This window comes from Marmota flaviventris, chromosome 2 (assembly GCF_047511675.1).
Source record: "Marmota flaviventris isolate mMarFla1 chromosome 2, mMarFla1.hap1, whole genome shotgun sequence".
Lineage (NCBI taxonomy): Eukaryota > Metazoa > Chordata > Mammalia > Rodentia > Sciuridae > Marmota > Marmota flaviventris.
In genome coordinates this window covers 116,173,730-116,186,464 of record NC_092499.1, presented here as the reverse complement: position 1 = coordinate 116,186,464, position 12,735 = coordinate 116,173,730, and the positions used below count along the sequence as shown (strand labels likewise).

Sequence of the window (12,735 nt, the reverse complement as noted above, 5' to 3'; positions counted from 1 at the left end):
GGCAGAGACTGGACAGCTGCCTGTCAGGGATCTTGGCAAGGAACAATGTGCTGTTGGATGGGAGTTTTCTGGATGGAAGAGTTTATGTGGCAGTCTGGGCAGTCCTCATTGTTGTTCGGTGATTTGCTGTGATTCATATCTGTGATTCCACAAGGTTGCTGTACTTAGTGCTTGAATTACCCACTAAGAGCCCAACCCTCTGGGTGTGAGGGGTTTTAGGTTTATTTGCATTTGTTGACTTGATGAGTGTCACTTCATAGTCATGAGCTAAAAAGTCAATGGATTTTAACAGTGTATTATTCTCTCAGTGCTCCCTGTCTCAGAAGTGGAAGAAATATACCTTTTAGAGTAGGCTTCAAATGCTATGCCTTGATCTTAAGTAAATGAATGAACTGCACCCTTCTGAGGTTCAAAGGAACTTTTCTTAATTGTTGTTTAGGCCTGGAGTGGTTTTGAAGTTTATGGAGCATAATGCGTACATGCTTCTCCCCAGCACGATGGAATTAAAATGTAACTCTTTTAAAGACCAGAGTGTGTTGGTATTTTAATTTATTGGTTATTTTATATGTTTTGCTTGTGGCAATAGCATTCCTAAAACAGCAATTGGAAAATCATATACTGATCCATTATTATTGAATATGTGTTCATACTTGTATCAGATAGACATAGATGATATAAAGAATATATACACGATTAATCCATAAGGGTACAGCAGTGGACAAATCTCTTGGAATAGAATATACCTTGAAAATAGCCCTGATAACCTAAGTGCAATGTGGAATGCCATTGTATACAAGAATTATAGCTTAATTTAAGAAAATTTCCCAGATAAGCATTGCAATTAATTATCATATAGCAAAATTATATTTTAATTTTAATACAAATTTAAACATTGTGCAAGTAGTTTTGAAGAAGAGGAATTCAGAAAAAACTTTTCATAACTTTTTCATCAATTTCTCTTCCAGGAAGCCAAAGTTTGAGTCTTTTGGTAACCAAATTAAAAAAACAAAAACAATCAATCAATAAATTGTATTGTTACATCATGCAAGCAACTAATTTTTAAGAATAACTTTTTAAAATACACATTTTATCTGCATTTATGTGGGCTTAATTTTTACATAAAATTAGGACTTACATAAAGATGTATTAATTTCTAAGGATAATTGATGAAAAATTCAAAATGGTACATTAAAATATATAAAATATATAACACAATATGTAATATAATATATAATAAATTTACTTATATATAAGTTTATTGGAATATGTCTCTCCAGTGTTTTGACTATGACCTTTCTTTCAGCATAAATCAATATAGTAATTTCAATTTAAATAACTAAATTCATGTTGAACACCTAGCATAAGGCTTAGGTCATTTTCCAAGTGTACTTGAAAGTGAAATTTAGCTTGATTTATTTTGTCTGCAATGTTATTTTGTTAGGACAGTTAGCAAATACTGGCATTGAGTAATTAATGGTATTGAACCAACCACAAAAATGTACTAGTGATTTAATAATTTAGTCTAGAGTATTTACTGAGTACCTTGCCAGAACTTTAAAAGGTCCTTTGGAGATCCAAAAGGGAAAAAGTACAAGCACAAGCAAGGACAAGCAAAGTTATCATTTAAAATTCTACAGAGATAGCCTTTATTTGCCACATTTTCAATTCAAAGGCAAGAAGCCTTTTTATTCAATTTATTTGATAGTGCTGAAGTTTTGAAAGTCTTTTGGCTCATTGTTTGCTCATATCCTGGTCCCCTGGCTAAGATAAGAAAACTCCAAGGTCTGGGAAAGTTTCCTACGGAATCAGATGGTTTCTGATCCCTGAACCAAATTCCTGGTGTTTATCTAGGTTCTAGGCTAAGCAGCCTGCTTTAAAAGAGGCAAGAAAGAGCTTCTGAAAGTATACTAATTAAAAAAAAAAAAGAAAGGCACTCTGCCTTGAATCATGGGCATATAGTCTTCTCATTCAAGGGAAAGCAATGGTATATCTGGAGCTTTGTAACCAAGACTTAATAATGAAGGTTAATTTTTACCAAGTGAAACCCATTGGGTTTTCTTTATATTAAACAAGTTATTAGCATCATCTGTGTTCTCCTCCCTGTTCTGACAGGTCCCTGGGGTCTAAGGTTATAAGGTCAATATCCTGGGCAAGTCTAGTTTTGTTTCTGACCAGGACCCTCCCTGCTTTCTGCTCTCCCTTTCCACATTGAAACTAAGGGCACAGTTCATGTATCATAGATGAATGACAGTCCATAAATGCCAATGAAGACAGAGATAGGTAGAAAGCAGCCCAGGTCAAGAGATAGATGGTCAACTCAAGATTGCTGTAGATAAATACAAAACAACCCTCAGCAGGAGATATTAAAAAGTTGTTTCTGTAAGTGGAAAATGACATCCTTGGAAATTTTAGTTATGAATAACTAGGAAACATAAGGGTCTATGTTTGTATAGAGCAGAAGCTACCTCCTCTTCCCACTTTCTTCTTCCCACTCTAGTTTTCAGGATGGAGTCACTGGACAGCTTATTAGAAATGCAGATGGTTTTAAAGTTAGTGCCAGAGATGACCTATTTATTTTTTTAAGCCCTCTTATGCAATGTGTTTTAGTTCCAAATGTGGAGAGAAAAGAGGGTGTGAGAACTGCCTCAGGTCTCTCGTTCCTGGAGCTCTGGGTGGGTGGGGGACCCTTCCTCGTGACCCTATGGCCACACATGTCTCTGCCAGCTATCTGCCTTGGCATCTGAACTAGGGAGAGAATGAATGATGTCTTGGGCCCTTCTGCGGAATTTATTGACTGGCTTCATTGGCCGGATTTCCCAGGAAGTCACTGGAAATGGAATTCATAACTGAAGCTTGCCTGAAAGGAGATCCTGTTTGCAAAGGAATTGTTCTCTGTGTAAATTTTAGATTTTGTATGTTCATTCTTTATTCTTCTCCTCTGAGAAATCATCCTTGTCATTAGTTATTAGTAAGATCCCAGTTATGCTTTTTTTTCCCTAGATTCCCCGGGTAATTTCTGCCTACCTGGTGTTAACTCTCAGCTGAGTGCATCCAAGGAATGAATGAATACCCAACCTTGGGATCTTCCATTCAAGTAAATTTATCTTCTGTTTTTCCCCCTTCCTTCAGTACCACTCATACCTGCAATCCTATGAACAGTTTAGAAAGTAGATTCCATTTGAATTTTATATGCTAGCTTTGTCCCCTTATCTAGGACACAAGTTGTTTAGCATCAGATGTCAAAGGGAGAGAGGTGATATAAGAATCTTATCTGTATACTCTTTACATTATCTGGCATTTCTTTAACATGTGTATGTATAACCTATTAAAATACTTTTAGAAAGTGCATTACGCTTCCTGTTTACATATGTTGTAAAAAGTAAGAAGCAAAACAAAAAAAGTATTTTATATAGATTCAGTATGGTAACAAATGAAAGTCCATTTAGGTTTGATAAGTGCCCTTTGCTCTGAAAGGAAGATAAAAATGAAAAATAGTGATAATAATTAACAAAAACAAACCAAACCTGTCTGGCTAAATGTTAATAATAGCAACTTGACTTTATTTAGGGGGCTTCCAGATCAAAACTTTCACTGTGTATTCAAACTAGTGCTGTTCATTTAATTGCTCTCAAATGGTAATACATAGAATCAGCTATCAAGTTTCTAGCCTGGAAAAATCCATAATAGCCACTGGACACAAACACCATGGGGACATCATTCAGACAGTTCATAAAAATAACTTGCCCAACATTTTTGGAATCTGATGCAAGCTATACTTGTGGCTCTGTCTGTTTCCTTTGCTTTATTCAATAACGCCACCAGGGCTATGATAACTTGGATGCTACAGGAAACACCAGTACAGAATAAGGCTGTAGTTAGCTCAACAGCCAATTATGTAGGGGAGACAGTGCTACTAAAGACAATTAACATTTAAGATTCAGCCAGGGGACTTGATTGAAAGGGGTGTTTATCTTAAGTCCAGAATAAAGCAGTTGATTGGTGGTACAAGTATTTCAGCAGTAACATAGCCCAAGATCATCTCACTTGTGTTCATAAGGGAGGGGTCCCAAATTTGTGTCACATGAGTAACCAGAACAACCAACCACATTTCACTCTAGCGACTAAAAAGAATGCATTGGTCCATTCAGAAATACTTATTGAATATTATAATGTGCTAACATTTTAGGAAATGCAAATATATGTCAGCTTTTTCCTGATTTTAAGAGGTTTGGAGTTCAGTAATGAGTTCAGATTATTTGTATTAGTACCTTTGAGAGATAACAGCTGCTCTAATTTTTCAGTTGCATGATTAGGTAATGATTACATGATCTATTATAGGGAAAGACACTTGGGAGGAATGTATACTTTATCTAAAAACTACCATTTTTATTAAAGTATAAAGTATATATTAAAGTATAGCACACACATAAGAGTGTACACTGCATGAAGAGTACATACTCAGTGAATTCTCATAAACTGAACATACTAGTTGTGTAAGCAGTATCTAGATAGAATAGCACGGTGTTTCAAAAAGACCTCCAGTGCCGTTTTTGCCCCCTTCTAACCACACTTGGGGAAGCAGGATTTGTTAGATGAACTGTAGACAGAGAAAAAATTATTAGAGGTGGATTCATATACTGAATCCATATGAATTATTATTATTGTACAATGTCCATGTGTAAAGACATACACACTGAGAGACATTGGAAACCATGACTGATGTTTGAGAAATGAGTTTATGAGTAATTGGCTCAGAGTGCCAGTTGGAGAACAGGGTTGGGTCCATGTTGTAGAGACTTAAATGCTACATAAAGAAGGTAGATTTACCCACTTGCTGTTGAAGGGTTTTGAAAAAAGAGAAGTTTGTAAGACTTTTCAGTGATGGTTAGTAACTTATTGGTAATGGGAGAGGACTGGAGTTTGGAATACTGGTTGGGAAGCTTCTATAATGATACAGGCATCAGATAATTTTGGCTCTGTAGTGGCAGTGAGGACAGAGAGTAACCGGCCATCTGCAAACACTATAAAGAGCCTACAAAAACTGATTGTGGCCCTTGAGAAAAAGGGGGAATCAAAGAAAATTTTCTTCCATAGATACAATTAAGACACAATTAGTATTTTTTTCCAGTACTTGTTATTTACTTTTTAAAAGGAGTCTTTGAATGCTGTCTCTCTAAGAGAGTTCTGGAAACTTTCTTGAAATATTTGAATAAAACCTTGAGTTGCTATAAGGAAACTAAAAAAAAGCAACTGCCCTGTTAGAAGACAAAAAGAGTCCTTTGTTAGAACCATGGACAACCTGTTTGTCTTTTGAAATGGTTGCTTGCTAGAATAAACATTTTACTGGGAAAAAACTGACACCAAAGATTTTTGAAACTATCGCATTGACAGCAAATTATTGGGTATTGCTCACCAGACGATTTCTTCACCCTTTCCTTAAATAATTTTCGTTAATCCATATTTCTGTTCTTTCATTTTTATACGTGTGTGTGTGTGTGTGTGTGTGTGTGTGTGTATGTATTACTGGAGACTGAACCAGGGGGTGCTTTACCACCTAGCTACATCCCCTGACCTTTTCTTTATTTTTTATTGTGTATCTGGAGACAAGATCTCATTAAATTGCTGAGGCTGGGCTCAAGCTTGCATTTCTCCTGTCTCAGCCTCCGAGAGTCATTTCTACACTTTAATCTGTAATGTGTTTCTATAGGAAACACATTATGACTTAGTTTTTTTTTTTTTTTGACAACATCACTTTGGCCATGTGGGCAAATTTTGTTTATTGAGAGCACCTCTCCCCTTCATTCCATCTCTTTCCCTCCAAAGCAGTGGGTTCTTCACTCAACAAATAACACCTAACATGTACTTTGATTTACAATAACGTATGTTAAAGTCTGTTAACTGTATGTCCTTCTGTACTATCAACAACCTATTTCTTAGAGGTTACCGTTCTGGAGTTTTTGGTACGTAAAACATCAGGCGGAAGAGAAATTGCTCTCGAAATCTGGTCTTTGTACAGGTAACCCAGAGTAATTTCTGGGACACAACGGAAGAGAACTTTACTCTGGAAAGAGCACGTGGTTGGAAAGAAGAGGGAGTCCGGGAAGACTAGAGCTGGCCTAGCGGGACCCTAAGCATGCTCTGGACCTTAGGCTCCACCGCCCGAGTGGGCGGACGCCAGAAGTATGGAGCCTGGAGCCTTTCTACGACACTAGCCGCACACCTACGCCACTCGAAGTTCCCTAACTTTTCCTCCAGCAATCGAGAGGAAGGGTGTTATTAAGTTTAAAAGGGAAGTCCCTCCCTCTTCCCGGATTCCGATTGGTTGGGGCCGACCCCACCCCCGCCATGCGGTCAGCCGATTGGCTGAGGGAGGGGAGCTCCTCAGGCCGGGAGCAGGCGGCCGCCCCAGGTGGCAGGTGGGGCGGGGACAGCCCGCACCGCCCCCGAAGTTTCCTCCTCCCCGTCTCGCTCTCGCAACTCTCAAGCTTGAAGGTTCGCGCGCGGGCCAGGCGCGCCGCGCCCGCCGGGAGCCGGTCTGCCAAGAGTTGGCCATGAAGAGCCTCAAGTCCCGCCTGAGGAGGCAGGACGCGCCCGGCCCCGCGTCGTCAGGCGCCACTGCTGCCGCCAGCGCGGTGAGTCCCGCGGTCCGCGCGCGTTCTGGGCTTCCCTGCGCTCGACTCCCGCAAGCCCTGCGCCGCCCTTCCCCGCGGGCCCTCAGTCAGTCCGGCTCTAGGGCCCGGCGACCCTCCTTCAGGCTCGGAGACCCCGCGGACCCTCCCCGCCGCGGCAGCAGCTCCTCGGGGGTCCCTGACCCGCTCCTCGTCGCTGCGTCTCGGAGCTTCTGGAGAAGCCCGGGGGCTGCGGGTTTGTAGTCCCCTACTAAAGCTGGCGTTTGCGGAGTGTCTCCGCGCGCAGCCCCTCCCCTTTCTCGGCGCTGGCTCCCCGCCCGCAGTCCTCCGCCGGGGCGAGGCGGTCGCAAGGCGTCCCCTGCCCGGGGTTCCCCTGCCCAGGTGGGCAGGCCGCGCCCCCGGCGCCGCCTCGCGCGGACTCCGAACCGGTCTCTGGGCTGTGACTGCGAGCCTGAGTCCTGCCGGGCTGCGTGGACGTCGTGGGTCTTCCGCTGTCGCTGTCACTGGGAAAATCTGATTTCGAGAGAGGCCGAGAGAATGGGCATCGTTGTGAAGACAAATCCTCACTTAGGTGTTGACCCTGTAGGTCGGGAAGTCAGGAAGGGGGTTGCCCTGTTGGCCATGTCAGCTGTGGAGCAGATCTGTAAAGGACACCCACTGGGCTCTGATTTGCAGCCCGCCTCTGTGTGCAGGCTAAGAAGGAGAATAGTCAGGGCCTCTGTTTAGTTGGCAAGAGAACAGGGATCTTGGGAAACAGCCTGACCGCAGATGTTGGGATTTAGATAATTTGGCAGGTTAGAAGAATGGCAATATCATCACAATTCTGTGTTATTAAAATAAATGCTATTTAAAAAGCGTTGAAGAATCAAATACTGAGGAAATTTATGCTGAAACAGCCCAGTTACATAGTGGGAGTAATTGAAAAGGATCTTTATAGTTTTATGTAGATTTTACCAAAGGATTATATGCTTTTTATGAAAATACGAATTAGACTTTATACAGATTTGTGCCTTTGTTTCCACCCATTTCCAGGATTATTTTACTAGGTCATAAGGAAAGTGTGGAGGGACTAGAATTTTTAATTAAAAGTTTAAAAAATAAAAAGAATAGATTCAGATAATATGATATTTGGTGGTGTTAGTAAAGCTTGAAAATGTTTCATAAGCTCAGGAAAAAAGACTCCTTTGATTTCACTTAAAATAATAATTGGCAAAAATATGTAGTAATATTGGAGATCATTATAGCCAAGTTAAAGATTGAACTTCTTTGTGATACAGGTTGTGTTTTCAGCTTTATGGAAGATATGCTGTTCTATATCTATTTAGCTACATCTCCCACAGTTTTGTTTGTTTTTACACTAAGGATTTACATAGCACTTGAAAACTTATATACCTTAATTTTATCCTGTTTTCTCCTCTAGAAAAGTAGAGAGAGTATTTGATTGTTATTGGTATATTCCATATCTCAATTTTCATTTTATACATTTGGAAGCTTATGTCTTTAGTGCTCATTAAATTCAGCATTCTGTTACTTTTCATAAAATAATGGAATGAAGACGAAATACATGGAGCCGGGCATGATGGTGCATGCCTGTAATCCCAGCGGCTTGGGAGGCTGAGACAGGAGAATCGCGGGTTCAGTGTCAGCCTCAGGAAAAAGAAAGGCTCTAAGTAACTCAGTGAGACCCTGTCTTTAAATAAAATACAAATAGGACTGGGAATGTGGCTCAATGGCTGAATGCCCCTGAGTTCAATCCCCAGTACAAAAAAAAAAAAAAAAAAAAAAAAGCAAACGTCTTCTCAGTTTGATACATATTAGAGTAAGTTTTGTAAGATTTTTAAATGAAAGTGAGTGTGGTAACTAATAAAGCCAAACCAAGCTAGAATAAAATATAGAGGAGAAATCGATTCCTTCTGCTTTTCAGTCTATATATTACATCATAACTCCTGATTTGGTCACATATGTATTTATTGTTATGATTGGGCAGGCCTCTCCCTCCCTCCTTCCCAGCCCCACCTTGACTTTAGACATTTTTGAATAGATAATATAGGAACTGGTTTGACTTGCAAGGAACAACAACAACAACAAATATTTGCAACAGAATGTCCGCCTTTCATCCCTGTCCTTTATCCACCTGGCCCCACCCACCTCAGAGGCTACTGTTGTTATTAGTTGCCTGCATGTTCCTTCAGAGAGAGCTTGGTATATATAAACAAATATGAATATAAATATTCATCCTTCATAGAAATAGTAACTCACCTTTCTTGCTGTTCCATATCCTGTGTTGTTTTGTTAATGGTGAATTTGGTCCAGAGCTTCCCATTCCTGGAAGTGGAATTGCTAGGTTAGAGGATAGGTACATTCTTTGTACCTTAAAAGATGTTGTCAAATTTCCTTTTATGTATCATGAAACCAATGTGTGGGGAAAAAATGTTTTTGAACTTTTATTAAAAGTCTTCAAATTTTTTGATCTTTGCTAGTCTGACAGATAAAATATGACAGGGGTACTTTAGATTTGCATTATTTCCCTTATGATTGAAGTGGAACATCTTTTCAAATTTTTACAAGCCGTTTGCATCTTCTTTTTCTCATATTAATTTTTTTTTAATTCTTTTTAGTTATACATGACACTAGAATGTATTTTGACATATCATATAAACATAGAGTATAACTTCCCATTCTTGTGGTTGTACATGATGTGGAGTTTCACTGGTCATGCATTCATATATGAATATAGGAAAGTTATGTCATATTCTATTGTCTTTCCATCTCCCTTCCCTTCATTCCCCTTTGTCTAATCCAATGAACTTCTATTCTCCCTCCCCCACTTATTGTGTGTTAGCATCCGGATATCAGAACATTCCACCTTTGGTTATTTTGGGATTGGCTTATTTCACTTCACATGATAGTCTCCATTTCCATCTCCAGTTCCATCCATTTACTGGCAAATGCCATAATTTCATTCTTCTTTATGGCTGAGTAATTTCCATTGTTTATCCATTCATCTGTTGAAGGGTACCTAGGTTGGTTCCATAGCTTAGCTATTGTGAATTGAGCTGCTGTAAACATTGATGTGGCTGCTATCCAATGCTGTTTTTAAGTCCTCTGGTATATGCTAAGGGGTGGGATAACTGGGTCAAATGGTGGTTCCATTCCAAGTTTTCTGAGGAATCTCCATATTGCTTTCCAGAGTGGTTGCACCAATTTGCAGTTCCACTAGAAGTGTATGAGTGTACTTTTCCCCCCTCATCCTTGTCAACACTTATTGTTACTTGGATTCTTCATTTACCGTTCTGACTGGAGTAAGATGGAATCTCAGTGTAGTTTTTATTTGCATTTCTCTAATTGCTAGAGATGTTCAACATTTTTTTATATATTTGTTGACCAGTTGTATTTCTTCTTCTGTGAAGTATCTCTTCAGTTGCTTTGCATCTTCTTTTCTGTGAACAGTTTATCCTTCCCATTTTTCTATTGCATTGTTGATTTTTTATTAATTTATATGTACTTTATGGCATGAAAATTAGCCCTTTTAATATGAATAGCTAATATTAATTTATTGGTAATTTGTCATGATATTTTTATGGTGGCATTTGCTGGGCAGAAAGTGCTTGTTTTTATACTATCGGAATTCTTAACCTTTTATTTTGTGACTTTTAGATTTAGATTTATGTTACATTTTGGCCTTTTCACTCTGCAATATTAAACAACAGCAGAAATTCCCCAAGTTTCTTCTGTTTGCTTTGTTGCATTTTTTGGATACACACAGAATTTATTCTGTTGTAAGAAGGTATACATCTTGCTTTCTTTTTTCTCCCTCCTTTCCCCTATTTGAATCCCTTAATTTGAATTTAACGTTTTTTTTTATTATCATGGAAATAATTACAATTTGAGCTACTTTGATTTGAGAGAAATTTTAAAATTGTTTATATCATGGTTTTCTTTGTGTATTTATTTAAGCTTATATCTGAAGAGGAGACATGAGCAATAGACTGAAGTATGTTAGGTATGTAAACATTTTATGACATAGTATGTATGTAAAATATAACATCTTAGCTTAACATACTAAATTATAATTATACACAGATGATGTGTAGAAAAAAAGTAATTTTAAATGATCAGACTAGTACCATTGTTATAAATATGCTAGTGAGTTTAAAGCCCAGCTAAATGGGGACAGGTTTATATATCCATAGATAAACAGTTCACAATTATCAATTCAGAGTAAAATACATTTGATGATTAGTACTTTACAAGTCAAATCTGGAGATAGCTGCATTTATTAATCATAAACTAGAATATTTCTGTTGCTACACTTATTTTTAATTATGAAATCTGACCTTTAGTAATAAAATTAAGAACCAGTAGAGGCTGCATGCTAGAGACAAATATTGTAAGCAGATACTTTGGAAGGGGCAGTTCCACTTTAAATTGTAGCTATATTCAACATTTGTAGCAAAGTCTTGATTGTAAAAGTTTTCTGACCTGGGAGGTCCTGCAGTGATTACTTTTGCTTCCTTTTCATTTTTGGATATTGGGATTGAATTCAGGGGTGCTTTATCAGTGAGTGGTTATGCACTTTCCAGTTCTTTCTTTCTTTCTTTTTTTTTTTTTTTTTTTTAAATTTTGAAACAGGGTCTCACTAAGTTCCTGAGGCTGGTCTCAAGCTTGCAACCCTCCTTTCTCAGCCTCCCAAGTTGCTGGAATTAAAGGCATGTCCCACAGTGCCAGATTCTAATTTTGTTCTGAAAGCATCTTGCTAATGCCTCAGCACCCTGAAGAAACATTTTGATTTCTAAAGGAATTTGGTTACAAAATAGCAACTAAAATTTTTTCAAAAAACTTCTTTTGGTTCCTACTAAGGATATTAGTTTGAGATGTTTAGAAAGCATAAAGAGTTAAACATGATTTTGTTTTAGTTTGGATTTTAGTTTTGGTTTTATGTTTTCCACTCAGGGATTTGGGTGTGTTTGAAAACATGTTAATATTACCACAATGACTTCTGGGTAATGTGAATAATTAAGATCACAAATCGTTATGTTCATTCTAAACTCATGATACTTAATTGAGCACTATTCACTCATTATCATTAAAGATTACAACCTTTAATTAAAAATGTGTATCTTAATTAAAGCTTTATTTAGACAACTTCCTATTCTTATTCTTGCATTGTATTTCCTGTGATTCTTGAAGGGTGAAGATTATAGTTAAGAAGATTTTTTTGTTTGTTTTGTTTTTCACACTTTTCCATTTCAACCCCAACATAAGCAGCAGGTTTACCCAGATTATCATGTGTATTTGAATTATGAAATTTGTATCTGAATACCAAAACAGTTGCTTTTGTAGGTCTTCTGGTACATGAGTCTAAAAACTTAAGTGATGAGTAGTTTAGGATTTTAATTACTTATATTAATAAGGATGAAGTAATTTGTATGTCTTTATTGTGCATCATACATACTGTTCAAATTTAAACTTAGTTTAGGAATTGGACTTTGCTCAGCAGTTACTTAGCTTGGAAAATATTTATGGAATATTAAGTTAGTCTCAAGAATGGATTAATTGTTACATCCTCTTTGAAGAAATGGATGATTCCAAACTGGAAGCAGAAGTAGTACAAGATGAGCCTGGAATTCCTTGTCATGCTAGAATGCAGGGGCGGGGGGGAATCAAAGATTAGAATTCTGATGCTAACTTGAAGAGGCCCCCACTTGGCCACAGATGGGACTTTTTGATCATTGATTAGGAAACAACTACAGTGGACTAAAATCTTTCAATCCATGAGTTCGTAGTGATGATTAAAAAATAAAAACAATTTGTCACTTTTAGAGTATGCTGGGGAACTGATGCATTCTTTTAAGCTCTGGAAAATAAAGAGATATAACAAAATATTTGTCATGATTTTCTGTTGTAAACTGTATCTCAGGGTAACTGAACTGTCAATAAGGGAAAGTTTCTCTTTATGAAAGGAATTTTATCCCAGCTAATAAATGAAGAAGGGGTGATAGAATTAACATATCACATATTCTTCAAGCTAGTAAGCAAGAATGCTAGCGTATTATGATTTTACATGTCCTAGTGAATTAATGGGTGTAGAGTTTAGACAGTGAAC

At 38.0% G+C, this 12,735-nt stretch overlaps 1 protein-coding gene across 2 annotated transcripts in view; it reads left to right on the top strand.

The window, feature by feature from the left end:
* Positions 1–6,487: 6,487 nt before the first annotated feature.
* Uaca (uveal autoantigen with coiled-coil domains and ankyrin repeats) overlaps positions 6,488–12,735 on the top strand; it is a 100,505-nt gene continuing 94,257 nt past the window's right edge. Inside the window, exons 1-2 of one of the 2 annotated variants that reach the window (XM_071608433.1) lie at positions 6,583–6,632; positions 10,587–10,632. Coding sequence is in view for 1 of the 2 variants with exons in the window: in XM_027926006.2 (XP_027781807.2) it covers positions 6,552–6,632 (81 nt within the window). In the remaining variant the exon portion in view is untranslated. Of the gene's footprint in view, positions 6,633–10,586; positions 10,633–12,735 lie in introns of both variants that reach the window. The other variant, XM_027926006.2, reaches the window with a different exon arrangement.